The 21776-nt window shown below is 40.2% G+C and overlaps 1 protein-coding gene across 6 annotated transcripts in view; it reads right to left on the bottom strand.

Moving 5' to 3' along the window:
* Window positions 1-21776, bottom strand: part of shdb (Src homology 2 domain containing transforming protein D, b) — a 29673-nt gene that overhangs the window by 2197 nt on the left and 5700 nt on the right. For 5 of the 6 annotated variants that reach the window (XM_016674615.1, XM_016674617.1, XM_007558742.2 and 2 more), the window contains 5 exons: window positions 19655-19805; window positions 16534-16755; window positions 6469-6546; window positions 5754-5934; window positions 2103-2222 (listed from right to left, as the gene is read on the bottom strand). In XM_016674615.1, coding sequence (XP_016530101.1) covers window positions 2103-2222; window positions 5754-5934; window positions 6469-6546; window positions 16534-16755; window positions 19655-19805 — 752 coding nt within the window. The remainder of the gene's footprint in view (window positions 1-2102; window positions 2223-5753; window positions 5935-6468; window positions 6547-16533; window positions 16756-19654; window positions 19806-21776) is intronic. The other variant, XM_007558743.2, reaches the window with a different exon arrangement.

Here is a 21776-nt window from a genome sequence, read left to right as displayed (position 1 = left end):
GATTTTGTTACTTTTAATAGAACTGTCACAGTACTATTTTTAGACCCATTTGATATGTTTTTACAGAAAAATGATGTTTGTTTTCAGGGGTTGTAACTATTCTGTTCTGTATTTCTTTCAGCTTGACTCTTTCAGTTCGTCTTCAAAAAGAAAAAAAACACAAAAACAATCTTTGACAGTCACTACAGCTATTGTTTACATTTCTTTGTAATCTGGGACACAGTTTTTGAGTGTTTCATTCCCCCCCACCCCCATAGGACATGATAAAAAAAAATGTCAGACACATTCTGATACTGTGTGCATTTCCCCAGTAAATTTAGTTGTACTGGGTTGTTGTACCATAAAAGTCCTTGTATAGAAGTTTTACTGACATGACAGGGGTATTTATAGCAAACTGACCAAGGGCCCAGTTAAAACACAGCTTGTTAAGACTAAGCTGGTGGATCCAGTTTCAAAAAGACATTTTCTTAAACACCTCTTGTCCTCATTTAGGCAGTTCTGTGGCAATAGAAGACAAGATAGTGGTGAAAAGACAATCAAGATCGTTTGACATCAATTGATACATTTTTGGTCATAAAATGCCAACGTTTAGGAAAATCCACAAAATGTTGTTGAGCTGATTTGAGCTCAATAAATAAAAACAAAGCTTTTATTATATTCTGAAAAAACAGTTCCGATACCAAACAGAGCAGAGATGTGCAGCTTCACTGTTTAGTGTATGTAAAAGTGATAGCAGCTTAATGAACACAAGTTCTGTAGTTTCTAAACTTTCTGGTCAAAGTTGAGCTTTGAGACCTTTCTGAATCTCCATATGTTTTTATGCTTGACCCAAATCAAAATGATATGAAGCTAAAAATCTCGTAAATATATATTAGTGGTTAAAATGGCATGCTTTATTCAAAAGAAGCTCCACTAGCTAAAGGCTTTAGTTTATGTGGATTACAACTTGAGGGAAAAGTTACAATGTTAGCATTCGTACGCATGCCCCAGCTTCAGAAACTCGATGGAAAACCAGAAGCAAATTTTATGCAAAAACGTGTTGATTGAGAAAAGCAGAGATGAATCAAAATTGAAATTGCTTGTAACAATCCCTATTGGATAAGAAACTCAGAAAACACTCCTATTCAAACCAAGGAGGTCAAAATAAGTCTCACCAAACTGAGATAGATATCTTAAAACATTGGTTATATTTTTTTCTTCTTCTTCGTTCTCTTTTTCAGATCGACTGGCAGAGAAATGCTTTTTTTTGAGGAGGCTGAAAACTTTTTAACTTCACAACATTTCTGTTAATTTGGGTAAAGAAAAAAAAAAGAATCAAGAAGTCGTAAGGTTCACAGATCTTGATCAATTCACTTCTTTAAGCCTCGTGTGTTAACTGGGGAAAAGTTTCAGCACTGACCTTGTGGCCTAAGCAAACATGATCATGTGTACGCATGTGTGTGTGTGTGTGTGTGTGTGTGTGTGTGTGTCAAAACCACTCCACTCGTTTGAATGAGTAATGCATGAGCTTGTTTATATGTCACCACAACACTGACTCCACTCCCCTCATTCCCATTCTTCCCTATTCCCTACCTAATTCCCTTCTTGGGTGTCCCACAGACGGTAATTCATATTCATTAGTGATTATGTGGAGGATGATGTGTGCGCTGAAGTGTGCTCTACCTGACTGATTACCACTTAGACGGCCCGCTGGGGCTACGGAGGAAGGCCACCAAGGGGGAGGCCAAGGATGCTGAGAGGACAGAGTGATGAGGGGAGACCGGTGCAAGGCCGGCACAATGGATCGCGATTGTAATTACAAGGGAGCGATTTGACCAGATAAGCAGTATTGTGCCTCACACATGAGCATCAGTAGAGGAGTCAGTGCAGCAGTGATGTTAAGTGAAGGTGATGGTAGATGGGAGAGGAAAGACAGAGACAGATGGAGGGGTGTTGGGGAGCGCAATATGAGATGAGCAGCTCAGGCGTCTGAAGTCGTGCACATACACACAGTACAAAAAACATGATAATGTGTAATTAAAGTACAGAGCTTGTCATCAGAGACCGATAATGAACATAGCAAGGGGTTGAACGGTTTCTAGTTTTTAAGGTCTGCGTCTTACCTAAGGGACAGGGAGAAGTCAGAGCGGTTGTTCTGACTGTTCCTCACCAAGTAGCTGCACTCTTTACACAGCGTTAGCAGCGACTCTGCCTCCGAGCGCGACAGCGAGCCGTGGTACCATCTGTCAGGTTACAGACAAATAACAGCAACAATAAGGTGTATATATTTGCAAACAAAATATATCTGCACTCTTTACTGAGATGTGGAATATATAGCTAAGAAGCTGTGGCGTTGTGTTCCTGTCATTCTAATATGTTATATAAATGTTCTTCAATGGAAAAAAAAAACAAATGTTGAAAAACGATAAACTAGGATTTCGACCCGGTTTAGAGTGGCTTGACAAATAATTCATAGTTCATGCCATTTTCCCCCCCACAATTTGTCACATTACTTCCGCAAGTTCTCACATATTTTAATGTAATTCTATATTACAGAACAACAAAGTGGCATGTAGTTGTAAAGAGGAAGGAAAAGGGTACATTGTTTTCATATATTTAGTGGTAAAATGGGGTCTAAATTGTGGATTACATTTGTGCTCAACAAACACCATTAAATATGTTATAGAACCTCCAATTGTGGCAACTACAGCAAATATTTTGTGTGTCTGTCAACAGAAACTTTGCAAATATACAAACGGATGACCCCCTTGTCCTTTGGGGAACAGCAAACGCAGATTGGAGAGAGAACATCTGAACAACTTTATGATTTAACACAAATCCTGCCTTTGTTGCTTGGCACTACGTTTAGGCTTGCTGTTGTGATGGAAAGTGACTCACGGGTTTCTTGCTGGATTAACCTGTATGTAGCTCTACCCATTTCCCCTCTATCAATTTTGACCAGATTCCCAGCTTTGGTGAAACACAAATATCCACAGCATGACGCAAGCACTGCCAGGATTAACAACGGAAAATGGAATTAATGTGTTTAGGATGACGTTCTATGTTAGTTTTTTGACACTCTTTGTATGTAGCATTTTGTATGTAGAGTAGAAAAAGCTGCATTTTGATTTCATCTGACAAGGGCATCTTCATAAATGTTGTTGCTGTGTCATCTACATGGTATGAAGTGAACTAGATTTTTTTTTTTCATTTCTTATCTGCAGTTGGGTCATGATCTTTCCATTTTCAGGTAATGGATTAAAACTGCACTCTATGAAATGTTCAAGTATTTTGATATTGGCTGATACCATAACCCTGCATAAAACTTCTCCAATACTTATTCTTAAAAAGAAAAGCCTCTGAGGTCCTCAGCTATATTTGTACAGAAATTTAATTAGATAAAGTTGGAATCTGTTTACTTCTGAAGGCAGCTTGTTGCACTGGGTTAATTTTTTTTTTTTTTATGTGATAACTTTTGAAAACCTAAGTATTTTTGCAAAAACACTTTACATTAAATGCACCATTTTGGGTTTCATCACAGAGAAGCTAAATAAAATATAATGAAGACTGTTGTTGGAGTGAGTTAAGATGTGAAGATGCTTAACGACTGGATAACTTTTCACAGCACTGTAAATTGTTAACGACCAGACCAAGGCGGATTCATTGACGACTGAGGAAGAAGACATGCCCACCTCAGGTTTACAATCATGTCTTGCATTTTAAAACTGTCCTGAAACCACAAATCCCCAAATAGCCCCAAAGTGATTATAACGGAGTAACAGAGCATGGCAACTCGTCACGTGAACATGTTCACATGTTCAAATGCACACACGCTGCGTGTCTGAATTTACATCTGTGCTTAAGGGCTGCTGCACTCCGGAGTTTCATTAGAAAAACAGCTCTTTATGTGCACAGAGACGGCACATAAATTACACCAATGATGTTTGAAATGAAGACCAAGGTAAATGTGCATCTTAAACGCTTGGACTTAATTTGTTAATGTTTAAACCTCTCCCGCCACTGTTTAGTTGAAACATGTAACGGCTTCATTTGAATTTGTCCAAGCCCATAACACATCAAAGCAGAGCAATAAAAGTGTCTGACTTTTTAATGGGGTTCTTTCCACCACGGTATCTGCCCTTACATGTTCATGATGACTTTTACATAAAATGTATTAAATGTATCCGTGAAAGAAATGAAGAAACATTTACTGCCTTTGTAAATGAAATTGCATGCATAAGTACCGGCATAAACTTGTGAGGCTTTTAACAAATGCTAGTTTGAAAGCGGGAACCTTGCGAACAGAAAGCAGTGGGCGGAGTGCACAACTTCTAACCCCATTGTTGTACATGTTGCCTGGCAGCAGCATGCCACCAAGAAGGCTGTTCAGCACACTGAGGTCAAAATAGAAGGATTTTGTTTGGGTGTGTCCAATTGTAAGAAATTACAAAAGTATTAATGTCCTTAATAAATATGAACTAAGCTTTAGTGACTTCTTGTTTAAATGAGTCTTACTGAAACTATCCTAAGCACACCAGACAGTCACATTGCTCTTTTGCAACAACCAAAGTGGGAAAAACATGGAAGCATTAATTGTCAGTTGCTGAATGAGCTCCAGCTCTCTGCACTCATCCAAGAAACTCGTGCTACTCGCTCCTATTGCTTCCTCTTAGTTTTCCTCCTCAGTTAAAAAAAAACAAAAAAAAAACAATATTAGTTTTTCTCTTTGAAGAAAGTATCAAGTTTTTCAGGTTGCAATTTCCATCTGTTAGTCTGTCAAACTGAGCAACAAAGTCCAGGTGCCATCTGAACTCCAGTGGTTCCCTTCAACCACTGGGGTTGGCTAATACCTAATCCAACCAGATCAGGGCTGTAATCCAGCAAGCCTTGCAGGTGGAAAGCAGTGTGCACTGAACTCACAAACAGAATAGGACTTGGATCCATTTCAAGTATTTCTGCTTCATGTGTGAAAGGGGTCTAATGCCCAGTTTAACTGTGCATCTCTATGGCAGTGCTTCCCAAGGCGGGTCCTAAAGGCACACTGCCCTGCATGCTTTAGATGTTTTCCAGCTAAATTATTAACTTTGCTAATTATTGCCTTTTATTGAAGTGGTAGTATTATGCATTTTTCAGGCACATAGTTCCATTTTATAGCATCATCAATAACTATGTTGCATTCAGTTTTTAAAAAAATGCTGTACATTTCCAACATCACTTGAAAAACATTTGACTTTGCGATTTAATGCCTTGAAATTGGGTCGCTGTCTCTTTAAGAAGCTCCTGCTCTTTCTAACGCTGCCTTCAGCATATTATCACAACAACGTTCCACCAATAAGCCTTTAACAGCGTTCTTACCAGTGACGCACTGGTAAGTAATTTGTATAATAAGCTCAGAGGATGCACAGTTTCACAAGATGTTTGCTAATTGCTGCTGCCACTAGTCTGAAGGAGCTAAGTGGCAGAGTTGCAGCGGAGGGCTACTGAGAGAAGCGGAAGCTCGACTTAGAGACTGCAGCTCTGAGGCGCTAGCTGAAAGCGAACTTTCATGCAACCCAAATGGCTGCCATGGGAAATTGAAGGATTTCATGTATGAAAGAATTATCCATATTTGAGGTGTGTTTTTGATGAGTGTATAACATTATAACATGATGAGATGCAGAAGAAACTCAATTTCACAAAATATAATTGTGTTCCCCCAATTGAAGTGCGATCTATGCTGAGCTACGTTTTTGATGCTGGGTTCCTGTTTGACTATCAGAAGACAGTATACATACACCTGTTTTTCCAGAGGCAGAGTAGGGTCTACTCTCTCCCCCATCATGGTGGGGCTTTCATGAGGCGTTCGGAACTTCATTCCTCCTCCTCCTGCTGCTAGCGGGCTCGACCTGGGAGCTGCAGGACGCATCCGCTCGGTGGGCGACGACGAGCGATCCCACTCTGCACCGTCAAACTGTGCTGTTGGCAGGCGGGGGGGCAGAGAGTGAGTCATGTTATTTACATAGCAATATGATCAAAGGGGATTAATCCACTCAAGCAGACGGGAACAAACATCAGATAACAGACTACCGCAGATCCACATAAGCAGCATGGGGGGATTAGATTTGAAAGGGTCATGTTGCAGGTCAGCAGGTCGGAGTCTGATAAAAAGAAATTTACCAGCATCATTACAATTTGCTTGAAAATTTCAGGCCGAAAAGAGATGGAAAGATGCCGTTTTCTTGTCCTGTATTTGGTTTACAACTTTGTTTTTGATTGTCATAACCTTTGTGGCAATTATTTCACATACTCAGTCAGCTAAAAATGGCAGATATTCACAGTTTTTACACACCTTGCCCTATAGCATTCAACAGTTGCTACAAGCAGGTGCTCTACAGAGGGCATAGCAGATGTTAAACAACAGGGTCATGAGGGTCTGGACAACTTGCATGCAAATAAAGAAAGACAATGTGGGTGAAAAGGGGTGCAGGGATGTTCAGGGTGAGAGGTCACCTTGCTCTCTGACAGGGGGCTCCTCCTCCAGCTGACCCACAGGGGCAGGCCAGGGCAACTCCGTCAACTCCCTCATTTCTAATAGAGGAGGGGGGTTGGGAGTAGAGAGAAGAGCAAGAAAACAGCAGATGGGCTTTTACAATGTTCACCAAACGAGGCAGGTGACAGAAAAGAGGTGATGATTAAGAAGTGAGACCAAACATCAGAGGAGGGTTTTAATGTGAGGAAGAATGAGCGAGCAAGATGTGAGAAGTGGAAGAGATAGACGAGAAAGGGGAGCCCCGCTGAGAGCGGACGTGAGAGGCTGCATGTGTGGAGATGACATAGTTGTGGTGTCAACAAATGTAGTTAACTCTACCTCCTGTCAAGAGGAGCAGTAATATAATCTAACCCCTGCACCTTTGATAAATCCCACGCGAGAAAAACAGAGTCTCAGACCCTGTGTGTACACTAATAAATCAAGGCAGATAAGGCTAAAGGAGGCAGGAGACAGAACAGAGGGGAGTAGCAGCATCGCTTTTATTTATAGTAATCTGAACTTTCCACTTCAAGAAATTGTCTCTTAGCATTAAATGTAATGAAAAAAAAGTGACTTCAAAAGTAAGTCAACCCACAGCAAAGTGTGACAGAGGAACTGAGGTGTGTGGGCATTTGTATTATTTTATTCACTGCAAAGCAACAGAAGGTGCACTGAGAGAAGGAGCTGAAAATAGCTCACGATATACCATGGCTGACTGCTGTAATACCAGTCATTACTGCTGCCTTTTCTGCAAACACGCACTCACAGGTACATTATGCATTCGTGTCAGAACCACAATGCAAATCCAACTCCTGCTCGTCGCAAAAGCGGATCACAAAACAAATAAAAGGAACAGAGGGGTGACATCTTAATGAGCTGACTAATCCAAAGACCCCCCAGGCCGGCGACATCAAAGGCCATTTTGAACGGGCGTTTTGAGAAAGACCCAGGCTGTACATACATGTTCCTCTTCCCTGGTTAATTATTGAGCAGGCAGACACACTCTGCCACTTTCCTTGGCTCTCTGTGAATTATTGATGCATGGCGCAGTACAATGGCCCCATCTGGAGTGAACTGCACCTCCACTGATGCCAGGATTAAAGTGTGGCCTGGCGCTCGATGGGAGCCTAGCACGCAAACACCAGTGCACACACAAGCATGTAGAGGGGGAAAAAAAAACAAAAAACTCCTGGGACCACCACTGTCTCACTCCACTGTCAGCTCACCATCGCCACAAATTTCACACCTCTAATTCCCAAGAAGAACTGAGAGAGAGATGTGTGGAGAAAGATGGGTTTAAATTAGAAGAATATTAATGTAGGGTAACATTTGAGATAATAAGAGAACCAAAAATATATATTACTGCTTAAAAATCTAATGAGACAAAGATGAGATTTATGTTGTTTTATCTCAATTTTGCTTTTCCATGATACTCTACTATTCTTTAAAAGTGACCAGTTTCAGACTGATTGGTACACTTCCTTTGGATTCACCTAAAAAGGAAGTGAAGCAAGTAAAATCACCCATCTTCTACTATCAGTCAAAAGCTAGCTTTACATGAAGTAGTCTAACATAGATCTAGTTTTCATAAAAGATGAGAACATCAAACATTCATAATTTAGAAGAAAACCTGAAGACAAGTCAACTCTATTGGAAATTATACAAGATGACAAGATGTGTACTTAGCTAGAAGAGCAGCTCCGTTTACATGAAGTATTATTTAAATGACCAAAAGTACAACCTTCTAGCAGATGCCAAAACACAATCAACCATATAATCCCTATAGATATGTTCTCACAGTAATTTTTAAATGAAGTTGATATTTTGTGAAATTTATGCAATTACCCTTTTGTGAATAATCTCCAAATAATTCTAGTATGGAGCGCCTCAACCGATATGAAAAATATCTCTGCTTGAACATTTGCACCAGCTTCTCTGTTTGCATATGTCGTAAGACACAACTGAGTCTTCATTAGCTGAGCCCTGACCCAAAAACCACCTGTGCTGCCAGGCTTAATCCTCACTTCACACCCATAGAGAAAACAGAAAGGCAATATGAAATTACAACACAAAAATACTGATCAGTTATCAGAAATACAAACGTAGTAAAGATCCTCAGATCTTTATTATATGAAGCAGTGGTTTACAAGTTTTCAGTGTCAAGTTGCAAACATTCATAAAGTTTTCCAAAAATCTCTCAAATAAATGCATTTTATCAACTCACAGTTTGTACACAAGAGTGTAAACCAACATCTGTTCAGTTGTTTGATGATAGAAATCAGTCCCTCAGCTAATTAGATGGCAGAAACTCAATGGATTTAGGGATCTAGATGAGGTGAAAAATTAGCATCATAACGTTAAAGAAGAGGGCCTTAAGTGACCTTGACCTGGTCATAGTTGTTGTGCCAGATGGCTGATCTGAGCATTTTACAGTCTTCTAATCTACTGTGATTTTAATGTACAACCACATCACAGGGCTATAGGAAATTGTCTTCAGGAGTGTGGGAGAATAAATGGTGCTCTGGTGTCAGAACAGAATAGGCAGACTGGTTTGGGATGAGTTAAATGCAACAGTAACTACCTGTAACATCCAAGGTATGCTAAATACCTGAACATAAAACATGTGAAACCTTGAAGCAGATGAGCTACAACATCTGTCAGCCAATAACAGGTGACTAGGGCTATAGTTCATGGTAGCTCAAATATGTTCAGTGGTCAAAACTAGGTGTAGAGCACATGAAACCATAAATCCATCCTGTCTTGTTTTCATAGGCTAGTAGCATTGGTGTAATATATTGAGTGGAATAGTTCATGAACACAGTGTTCATGAACACAGGCTGCAAAGAGTAAATCAAATATTTCATCTATGCCAGGTGGTTTTGAAAGAAAAGTGTGTTCAACACAGTACAGGCTGTAATCTGGGCCACTACGTGTAAACTTGTTGACTGGAACCTTGTCCTAGTTTGTCCACCTCCTGCATTGGCAGAAATTACCATACATTTGGATTTTGACATTGGGAAACTGGAAAGTGGAGCATAACACAATCAAAATGTATAACTGCCCCCACCGCCCCACAAAAAAAGTCCTAACGCTATTTAAGAAAATAATATTGCAAGTTATGTTTTACTACAGCTGTGACCCACATTTGCAAATGCTCAAAGATACAAATTGCTCGACCGAACAAACAAAGATTCAGAAAACACGGACACATGAACCTCGACTCTATTGCAAATACTGAGCCACACTCATCCAAACTAGTCATTTATGAGGAAGAAACATCTGGCTCATTCCTGTGTAAAGGAAGTCCTGTGTCATCCAAAGAAGATTGTTATTGTTTTGATTCTCTAACAGCAGATGGTATGATTGTCTCTGAATAACAACAACAAAAAAGAAACAGACTTACTCTTATGCAGCAGGAAGTGTTGTTGCACTGAAACACTTTAATGCTAAAATAAGGAAGTGTTCTTTTCTTTATTTACCATCTCATTTTAACTTGAAACTATGAAACAGGTGACAGCCAGTGGTATGCCAAAGTCTTTCGCCTGCCTCGATTGCATGCTGATAATTAGCAGAATCTATTTTGTGGAAGGGCAGGCTCTTTTTTTAGCCATGGACAGAGTAAGCATTGCTTCAGGTGAGAGATAACTGACTTTCTTAGACACAGCAGCTGTATTCTGTGCGTTTCAAATTGTGAAAGAGCAAAGACAAGAGAACGGCTACATTTAGGCAATTAATGAAGACATCCATCCCCACACACAGCTCCGGCATTGAGGCTCTGCAAACAAAGACCTTCTGTCAAGAGGAAATCACTCGTATGTACAGACAATTACAGGAATAAGGCATACGCATTTGCAAAAGTACATCCTTAAAATAGTGAATGCCTTATGACTTCTTTAAGGTAATTTTACTGAAACGCTTTACTAATTTGATTCACCTTTCCATTTCATTTTTTAAATACCCTCCTTATATTTATTTATTTGCTTGTAAGTGGAGGATTACCTCTTGTTTCATATCTGCTTGTCCTGTCCCACTTATATTGAACAGTGAAGATGAAACACAAGGAGATGGCTCTCCATTAACATCAGAGAGGGTTCTGGTTGCAACAGGGAAACAATAAAATCAGAAAAGTGACAAGCAAGCGAAAAGGGGTAAGGGAGAGAGAAAGCAAGATGATGACAAGAAAGAGGCAGTGGGGAAAGAGTGAAGGGGGGAGCCCTGTGGTTCTGCCAGTAAGTTGATGAGTAGCTGGTCAGATGGCCCAAGGGTCTGCTTAAAGCAGCAAAGAGAACCATCAAGCCAGAAATGGAAATCTAATTTTCTTTTCCTGCTTGCACGTTCTTACACACACACACACGCACGCGCACACGCACACACACAACTATGCATGATGCAACAATGCAGGAAAACTGAGCCTGTCAAAGCATACAAAACGACAAAGCTCTTACTGATACACAAACACAACATGGTTCAATGTTTTTTCCCCCCCAATTTCTGTATAACAAAGCTTTACGTAAATTAAAATGTTAAATTGCTGCCATTAAAAGAGGAAAAGACAATGCATTCTAATGTTTAGTGTCGGATACAAAAGCCTTACTTTGTTTAAGAAATCATTTGATCTCATTTCCTCGGTTGTAAAAGTCAAGGAACACCATTTTTGTTCTTAAACCAAAATTCTAAAAACATTGCTAATTTAATAAAAATAACCATGCTAAGTTAGTTTTTCAGCTTATGGTTTTTGACTGACGGCACACGTCATTTTGTCTCGCCACCATTTCAGACTTTTTTGGGAGCAAAATGGAGCAGACTTCCATGCCTTATACCAACCATGCTTCATTCCTAACCCAACAAATGTCAGCACAAAAATTTAAAATTCATGAAATCTACATGAGGTTTCTCATTGGCTAGACAGAAAAATAATCTTTGTTCTTCCAGATATATGTTAATGCTGCCAAATCCAATGAACTGAGGGGTTCAAATAAAGCCCAAATACCGTTGAAGCCCAATCATAGTTGTGTAATTTTTCAAATTCAAATAATCCAAGGCTTTATTTTGCAAGCATTTCTCTTGTGAATTTTATTTTTGATCAAGCAAGTGTTATCCTGAACCTGTAACTGCAAGTGTTTTTGTCTCAACCTTCATTTTAGGACACACACGTTCACCATGCTGCAGAGATTCTATGAATAGTCCAGGTCTTTTTCTGTTGCTTAATGAGCAGCTGCAGAGGAACAAGTGGAGGATAAGTGCTTTGCTCAACAGCAACATTACAGTAATTGCTAGGGGTGGCGATGTTATTCCTTCTCCTCCTCTATCCAGCTGGTTTCGGGCTCTACATCATGAGCTCCACTGCGCTAACACTCACACTCATTGCCTCAAACCTTTTGTTGTGGTCTATAAAACTTAAAAACATTAAAAACACCTGAAACACCCACTCATCTGTTCATTAGGAGCAGTCATCAGAGAACTAATAAGATGGTCTCTCTCATTAGATCGCTAATAACGCAAGATGGCTGCAGGGCCAGTTGTTTAATGTACAAATGTCCATTAACATCCAGGAATTAATGACTGCTGTAATCTGAGGTGGATGGTAACACTTTGTCTTTTTTAAAGCCATCTAACATGTCAAACTCTGAGGGAGTGCTGAGATCAAATTCACACGACTGCTTGAAGTGGACTCCAAGTCTAAGAAAATAAAAAAATATATTAGGCGGGAAACTCATTTGGACTTATTCGAAAAAATAGCCGCAGCGTTCAATTTTCACACCAGCGATTACATTTGAGCGTGGATAAGCCGGGAGAATTGTAATCATAGAGATTCTGTAGAGAAGCTTTTGCATAAATAAAGTACACATAAATCCCCCCATCCCCCTTTCACATCTTCACTTGTGCCAACATGCACGCACCATCCTTCCACGCTTGAATTAAGTCTGTGGTCATGATCAGGGCTGTAAACCCCCCCCCAAAAAAAAACAAAAAACTAAAGTTGGAAACCCACATATGCGTACATGAGCCTGAGAGCAAGTGCTGATGAGGGGCTGCTGGCAGATTGTGATACCCCCCCTACTGTCCCCACCATTTGCCCACCCGCGGCAGGTTATCTGAGTGAGTATGTCACATCAGCAGGGAGGAGAGGACTGAGGGGACAGCCCTGTCACCGCTGGAGTGATGGTGTGTACATGTGTGAGAAAGTGTGTTAGGGGATGACTGATTGCGCCGTGGCCGCAGTGGCCCTGAATCCCCCGTTACCAGCCGCTCTCCTCACCTCGCAACATCTCCTGACCATTAATACTCCTCTCCACTGAAACACCGGGCCTCCATTAACATCCACCTAGCTGCCACCAAGCATCTCACAGCATCGGACGTCCCTTTTCATTTGCATGAAGCCTCTCTCTATCCTATTCTCCGTCTCTTCTCATCTGCATCACTCTCAAACCTCCGTCCTCATCTCTTTGTTCTGTCTTCTGTAGCCATGCCTTTGCTGCACCGTCCTTTCCACCGCTTCCCGCCCTCGCAATGTGGGCCATGCTTAGCAATGCCGAGAAAGTCCTGGGGAATATGGATTAAATGTGAGAATGGAAAATACTGTTTGTGTGTTTACACTCCGGTGCCTCGGTGCGCCGAGACAGACAGCAAGCCAGCTCGGAGAGCTGACTCTGAATGGGGGGGAAAAAAAAAAAAAAAAAAAGTGAAAACAAAGGGTCAAAGAACTCGGGCTACACGAGCGTTTTCCTACACTTCATGCTCTAATGGTGGTATGAGTACTCCCTTGCAGTGATGCATAATGTATATGTCACAAAGAAGAGACATGAAACAAGGAGAAAACAAACAGATACAGCAAGTGAGGGGTGCAAATTAGGTGAGTGATGGCTTTGGCTTTTAAATTATCAAGCGCACATCTTCATTTGAAATTGTCTCCGCCGTCCAATGAGTTACAGCGCCTCTGTGCTCTTCACTGGTTTGGCTGGTTTAAGTTTTAATGCGATGAGAATGGATTTCTGTGTATGTGCATGGGTATCCAGACAATGCTGTGCTGACCGTGACTTTCCTATTAACACTGGATCAGTCACACATGTGTAGGCATGTAATTAACTGAGGGGAGGGGAGAAGGAATGGAGGTGAGCGAGGATGAGGCGAGGTTGATTTATTATCCCATTACCTTGACCTTGGTGACTTGGAGATACAGCTCAATTAAGTGGACTTGGCCTGGCATTCTTCACACCTACATCCCCCTTTCCTAATGATTTATCAGGACTGTTTGCTTGCACCGTCCCTTTGCTGTAAAAATACTATGAAGCAATTTCACCTCGTCGCTTACCATCTCTTCCCCCCTTCCACACAATCCTGTCATAACAGCAAACCAAAGCCCCTGTCAGTCCTGATGATCATCTCAAAGCTTGTTGAGAGTAAAGTCAACCACATGTCTAAGCAAAAAGAAATCAATATTCTTCCAGAAGGATTTCAACTCCAAAAGAGAGAAATATATGTCATCTGAGCTCAGACAGTGAAGGTCACAGTACTCCATTTCTAGTTAAAAAGCTGTGGAGATGTAATGATGGGGGAAGGTAGATGATTTTTTTAAAGGTCAGAACAGTTAGAATATTATTTTTACCATGTACTATCAGCAGAAAAGCAGTCTGTGAGCTCAAATGAAGGTTCTGACCTTTAAAGAAAGATAATTTTGAAGCAAGTTTTAACCACTGAATAGATAAAAAATAAATTCTAGAGAGAGTCTCTTCAAATACTCATTTCCTGAGATACTGTAGAGTTTTCACTCATCTAAAGGATTTAAGGGCCTTGGTCTTTGGTTGGCATTTATTCTTCTGCTGGAAAACATTTTAATAAAATGGAAGATAGTCAATAAATTTGGGAGAGCTCTTTGTGAGAAAAACCAAGTATCGATCAAGCTTGGCAGAGGCAAAGCTAAACTAAACAAATAAACCAGTGAGATCAATGACTGACCACATCTTTGTAACAAAAGTGTCTTGGAAAAGCATTCACTGCCTTTGAACTTCTTCATATTTAGTTGCACTACAGCCACATGTTTTTCTCTGCTTGTGGGAACAGTATTAGAATAGCACCAAATCAAAACAAAGTAGCGCATAGTTGTGACATGGAGGAAAATGTATCGTTTTCAAAATGTTAACAATGAAAACTGTGAAAAATGTGCCCGTTTATGTTCACGACTTTGACATCTGATACCCCCAAAACAAAAGTCCAACAGATTGCAATTGCAAATCCCCTACTTGCTAAATGTAGCCCACCTTTGTGTAATTTAATCTCAAATAAATCCAGCTGTTCTCTTTTCAGTCCAGTTTGTGTATATAGTGCCAAATCACAACAAATGTTGCCTTGAGGCACTTAATCAGAGAGAAGTTCTTTGAAGGTCTCAGAGGGATTTTAGAAAACTTTAGCCGAGCAAACAGCTTCATGAAGATCAACAATCACAGTAAACAGATTACAGATAAAGGTGCAGTGAAATTTTAAGCAGGGTAGGTTATAAAACCATATCTCAAATTTTGGACATCTCACTATTTAATCATCCAGAAACAGAAAGAGTATGACGACTGCTCAAACAAGCGAAAAGAAAAGTAACTAGAGAGGAAATTGATAAGCCTATGATAACTCTGGAGGAGCTGCAAAAACCCACAACTCAAGTAGGAGCATCTGACCAGAGATCACTCATCATTGTTGTCACGTGCTTAGCTTTAACGCCAAGTCAGTGACTAACTAGTTGGCTGGATTTCCTAAAATAAAAATGCCTTCTTCCAAACCTGGCATAATAACCTGGACTCAACTCGACTGTTTAGTAAATAGGATTGAATTGGAATGTATGTAACAGACTTTGAATCTGTCTGTATGGTTGCACTGAATTTACTGTATTTCTGTTTATAAATCAGATTGTTTTGTTTAGTGCCCCAGCATTTGTTGTGAATTGGAGATATATAAACAAACAGAGCATCTACTACAATAGTAGTAGAAGGTCGCACAAGAAAAGTGCTGAAAAATAGATTGTCAAAAGAATGCTGAAGGAATGCCATAATAACGCTGAACTTCACCATGAACACACAATCCCCACAGTAACCCATAGCAGTAGTTACATTATGTTGTGGGAATGCTTTTCTTCAGGGACAAGGAAGCTGGTTGGAATTAAATACAGGGCAATCTGCTAGAGGCTTCGACTGGGATGAAGACAACCGTAAACATACAACCACAGCTGCAAAGCAATGTTTCCGGTCAGATCAGATTCATTTGTTAGAATGACCCAGTCAAAGTCTACAGGAGATCACTCTTGATCAGATCTAGTTGTAGATCTGGAAAACAACTAAACTGTTTTCCAGTTGTCTCTGGAAAACAACTAAACAATATTTTTGCAGACACTATCCAGTACCGTATTTTCTGCACTATAAGGCGCACCGTCAATGAATGGCCTATTTTAAAACTTTTTTCATATATAAGGTGCACCGCATTATAAGGCGCATAGAATAGATGCTACAGTTAGGGTTGCCACCCATCCAGTATTGAATCTATATGGGATGCAATTCCTTCCGTACTCTACAAATGTGGATGTGTAATAATAAAGAAGTGGTCCCCGAGTACTTTATATAGTAGGCTGCTCCAGTCATTGTTTCACTCACGGTGTTGGTGTTTCGATATTGTGCCCAACTGCTTTCTGGGTAACACAGACCAACCGACACGCTGCCGCCGCAGTCTCTGTCTTTGTAAATATATTTGAAAACCAGGTATCCATTTCCCTCTAATTGACAATTGCGTTTTAACTTACACCAATCTGTTACATACAATCCCCATGAAATATGTTGTAACTGTAGTATGAAAAGATTTGACAAAAAAAAATAAATTAAAAAAAATAAATAAATCAACTGGTTTCTGAATCATCGCATAAAATACAAAGCAACATTATCTGAAGACATTAACATTTACAGGCTTGATACAAAGGGCAGATGAATATATTGGAATGATCATTATCTGGCTTTTTCCATTAAAACAGTAGTTTTTTTCCTTCAATTCTAGAGCATATATTTTCTTCCTACCTGCAAATGCTTTGGAGATGTGATCCTTTTTCCATTCCCAGGGCTGGTCGTACTCATCTGCTGGTCTCTCGTCATCTTGCGGTAGCCTGCTGGTCTCCTTGCCCTCCTCGTGAAGTTCACCGTAGACGTAGCCCAGGTGCTGTCTTCGCTCATCTTCATATGGAGTGTCGTAAAGCTGCATCCCTCCACGCATTCGGCCTCCTCCGGGGGTGCGCTGTAGTTCTGACATAGTACATGCAAACCAGAGAAGAAGAAGAAGAAAGAAAGAAAAACAAATCACACAAAAGAAGATGAATATGCAATCATTTGTCATATTTAACCAGTCAGCAAGAAAAATAGCTCCTGTCAGAAGCAATTATTCTTCTCAAAACACAATCCTAATAACATTCTTCCATCCAAATTTTAAATAAACAAAAAGCTTGTTGATCTCCGACATGCCCAGAATTAGAGAAATTAAAATAATTATGTTTGCACAGCTTGCAGCAGGTCCAGAAACTAATGTGGTTGGCCCCAACAAGAAACTGGGTTAGATGCCGAGGGGAAACACGGTACTTTCTCTCTCCGTGTCCATCCTGCATCTCAGCCAGCAGATATCCAGCATGGCTCACAGCAGTGTTCGTGTCTCCTTGTTAACATTTTCATCAATTTCTCAGTGGGGTCCAGACAACAAATGGTTCTCAGCACCTGCATCTGTTTTGTGGAGTCAAATATGGCCATGAGATAAAATGCTTCCCAAGGGATCTCCAAGCAACAGGAGTCCCAAAACATCCAACAGTGTTTGATTTTTTTTTTCTTTTTATACCAGAAATTGTAGAATGAGCTGGAATTGTAGTAAAAGAAAAGCAATGTTTGTGTTTGCATAAAAATGGAAACAGGACTACTATAGAGTTTGCCGTGCAAAACAATGCTTTCAGGCGGCTAGTTATTACCATGGTGACCAAGTGGAAAGACCCTGACAGAGAGACCCTGAGGTTATAAAAAGAAGGGTTGAGGAGAACAGGAGAGAAAGGGGGAGCAAGGCCAGGAGGGGAGGTGAAGAGGGGGAAAAGGATGTGGTAGATTCAAGAGCAGTGGGAGTAAGAAGAGAGAAGAGAAGCCCTGATGAAACAAGTGGAAGAAAAAAAGGCAGCAAGAGAAAGAGAGGGAGGGAGAGATGGCATGAGAGATCGAGGAGGGCAGGGGATTGTGGTCTATCAGCATTTGATGTTAAGTCATGAAGACAGAAGCACAGCAGGGCTGAACGCTGCTCTACCTGCACTGGGAGCTGGCGGTGTCACAGCAGCCAGAGATGAGATGAAGGTTGGGAGATAAAAACAAGATTGGAGGAAATAAAATGATGAATTCAAAGGAGGCACGATGGAGGAAAACAGGCAGGGATTTGAGACCGCGGGAAGGGGTGAGAAGACAATTTGACGGGGAAAGAAGATTGAGCGAAACGATGACGGGAAGGGATGGGGAGTGTGTTCAGGCATGCAGATGTGTGTCAGCGGGGGGACTGGCCTTTTATCCACATGAACTGAATTCATGAGTCATGACAAAGTGAAGAAATTTAGAAATTTAAACTATTTTAGAAACCATATACTGACAGTGATAAATATGCCAGTGTCGCATTTGCCTGCTGCTTCCATGACTTTTAATGAGAAAGAAAGACTGAGATAGACGGACAGACAAAAGCAGGCTCTAAAGTGACAGACTCAATTCAAAACCGATGACAGAGCTCTGACAAAGCTGTGCCATCAGCTCTCTGAATCTAATCTCTCAAACGGCTCCATCCAGGTTCTGTAAAGGGCTTGCCTCAAGGTGGCAACAGATTAGCTCCTTTCTCTTATTCCTAATATTGTGAAATGCCTTTCACTTACCAAAAGGGCACCAAGAGTGAGAGCGATGAGCGAGCAAAATATATACAGTGGACTTTCACTAAAGGACAGATTAAAGAGACAAACCAAAGAATCCCCTTGGGGGGACTGGGGAGAGCCCTTGAGATGGAGCGATGGAGAAATGGAGGGGAGGAGAGATGGAGGTGGAGGGGCAAGCTTTTACACTAAATGACTGGGAGAGACCAGGGAGAGCGCTGGGGGGGGACGAAGGGTCAGAAAAAGATGTTGCCGAAGGAGGGAGAAATGGAAAACGATGGCTCTGTGATAAATGATGTGGGAGTAAATTGCGAGGGCAGAAAGGGGGTCTGAGCTTGGACGGTGAATAAACACTTCATGATGTTGAAAGCTCACTAGGCTGTGGTTGACAAAAATCCAGTGTAGTAAGGTGTTTTAATGTTTTGGTAAATTCCAAGAAAATTGAAATTAGAGTCCTTTCAGTCCTCTCAAAAGACACAAGGCCATCACTGACATGCTTTGCTCAAAGAAACTACTGACAGTACAGATAGTACTTCATGATCTAGGTCCACATTTTACCCATGAATTAATATTTTCAGATTTTAGTTTTGATTTCAGTTTTGAGAAGAAGCAATTATTCTTCTCAAAACACAATCCTAACAACATTCTTCCATCCAAATTTAAAATAAACAAAAAGCTTGTTGATCTCTGACATGCCCAGAATTAGAGAAATTAAAATAATTATGTTTAATATGTTGACTTACCTTTACAAACACAAAGTACAAAATTAAAAATTTCAACTCCCCATTTGTTCAAATAACATTGATTGCATGTCAATTGCATTTCAGTAAAATGTACACTCTAACCGTTAAAATACAATTTCCCACTGGGAATGATCAAGTAGAAAAGTAAAAGCTAAAACAAGTAAAACTGAATCTGATAATGAGGTAAATTTTATGTTTTTCTGTTAGTCTTTCCTGTCTGGTGTAAAAAGCACAAATGTTTTTTGACCTCCTTCACAAGAGCAGAGTTAATTGCACAAAAGAGAAGGTCAAAAAACACTGATGCTGGGAAATTATAATCCAACAGTTAAAGTACAGTAGTTTCAATTGACAGATTAACAATATTAAATTTGAATTTTGTTTGAACTGGTCAAGATGATCAATTGAACCAAAGAAAGAACATGCTGGAAATCACATAGGTAGCTGGAAAATACAGTCAAACCACTTAATTTTGGACTCAGACTTTTATTGTTCAAAAGTCTTCTCCATCTCTGTGAGTCCACTGACCTGTTATGACCCTCTGAGCTTCATACGGTTCCATGTAGCCATTATTCTCGCAAGGGACAAGACCAAGATCTGGATCCGGTCGATGTTCCAATCGCGCATCGAATGGATCTGAATAATCCGTGTCTCCTGCCATTGGGGCTGACGGGACCACCTAAAAGATGAAACAAAAACCCACTTATGAAGCAGAGGCACTTTTTGAGGTAAAACTCATTTACACCTGAAGAAAAATAAAAAGGAAAAAAGCTGACTCAGTAAAATTAATTTAAATCATCCAAAGAATTGCAAAAGAAGCCAAAATTCCAAAGTGGCTAGTTTTGCCAACATGGATTTTGTAAGATTTGCATTAAAGTTTTGAAAGCATCATTTGGTTATTTATAATAATCTGTGAAAGCTAAAGAAATAGTCTTGTGGAGACAGAATATCTTCAAGATCCAGTGACTAAGGGATCGGGGGTGTAGAAGACAAGTCACAAAAAAATAAATAAATAAACCATAGGAGAATCACATTAAACATCCACTTTGCCATAAATAGACGAAAATGAAAAAAAAAAAAAAAAAAAGTGGCCAATCACCGTTGAATAAATTGATCCACTAAGTCTTTATGCAAAATATATAAACATACTCTGCATCATCATATCTTTGTTAAAATCCTGAATGGTGAAGGACAGGTCCTGAAGTTTTTTTGGCTTCAAAAAGAGTGGATGGAGATAAACGCGGGAGACATGCAGTCGGCAGCTTTTGTTCCTCCATGCAAGCACAGAAGGAAAAAAAAAAAAAAGCAGTGGTCATCTGGCAAAGTGACAGCAACACAGCCAACCATATGGTCGCACAAACACGCGCGTATGTAAAAACACATGAGAGCCAGTCTAGAAGCGTGTACATCCTTTGTCTCTCCTCCTCTCACAAAGGAAATTACTGCAGAAAGGCCCCACTTCCCAAAATCCTGCTAAACAGGCTGACGCCCTGGTGAAACAACGTCCTAATCTCTTGTTGATTCTCTAACAGGTTATCTATTGATGCACAGGAATCTGTTATGGTAATTAGAACATGGATGTTCCCACAGATCATGGGAAATTAATGTGCATTAGAGGGAGAAGGGCAGACAGGGGAGCTATCGACTTTAGTGGAAGTATTACTTCAATCCTCTTCAGGATTTTTGCTCTTTCTAGCAGTTTCCATGAGCTTGTTTGTAGATTAAACTGCTATGATAAAGATTCTAAGAAGTTCTCCAACTTAGTCAGCGTTTTTGAGTTAATGTCCTTGTAAAGCCCTTACTTTTGCACAAATTGTTCTTTAAACACCTTTCTCATTTGTACCTAAAGGTTGAGTTTTTTTTTTTTTTTTTATCATGCATTACATGCGTTTAAAAAAAAAAAAAAAAACAACAACAAAAAACACACATGTTCCTGATGACAAAAACAGCACTAAAGCTTGAAATATAATTCTTCATAGCCCTTGATACCTCTCCAAGCAGTATAATGAATGTGGCCCTGCAACATGTGCACGTGTGATGGTCCCTCTCAGCTTGCAAAACCAAACCTCATCTATTATTTATGGATGGACATAAACTCAGGGGACCATGGTCCCCTCTAGCTCAATGGTGCGCCAAAGCCATCCATTTTTTCCCCGTCCGCCTATGGTAGTAAATTTATGTGTATAGGATGTTATGTGATTTATGTAAGCAATACATATCTTCTGACACACATTCCCAGGAAGTAGATGATTGAATCTGATCATTAAAACTGTCACCGTGATGGAAATGGGATGAAAGAAGTGGGAGTTTTTATGTCTTTTGGTTGGCTTCTCTTTATGACTCCAGCCCACCTCATTTGACAAGAGGAAGATATTTCACACAATCTCCTTTGTTGTTTGTACATCTGTGAAGAAGTTGGGGAAGCACTGAGAAGAAGTACTTTCAGTTCAATCACCACTTAAGGGTGAGCAGTCAATTGGAAACTTGGAAAATGAAGGCAGAGAAAGCTTAAAAGGTTTAAGGAGCTATTTAAAAAGGAAACTGTGGTACCTATGAAGGATCGTTAGCTGTTTATTAAGGAGACTACAAAGAACCAGACTTCTTTAGGAGTTGGTCATTTTGCCATTTTTTACTAGGAAAATTCTGTCCA

Source organism: Poecilia formosa, unplaced genomic scaffold (assembly GCF_000485575.1).
Source record: "Poecilia formosa unplaced genomic scaffold, Poecilia_formosa-5.1.2 Scaffold98, whole genome shotgun sequence".
Lineage (NCBI taxonomy): Eukaryota > Metazoa > Chordata > Actinopteri > Cyprinodontiformes > Poeciliidae > Poecilia > Poecilia formosa.
This window is presented reverse-complemented; position numbering and strand designations above follow the sequence as displayed.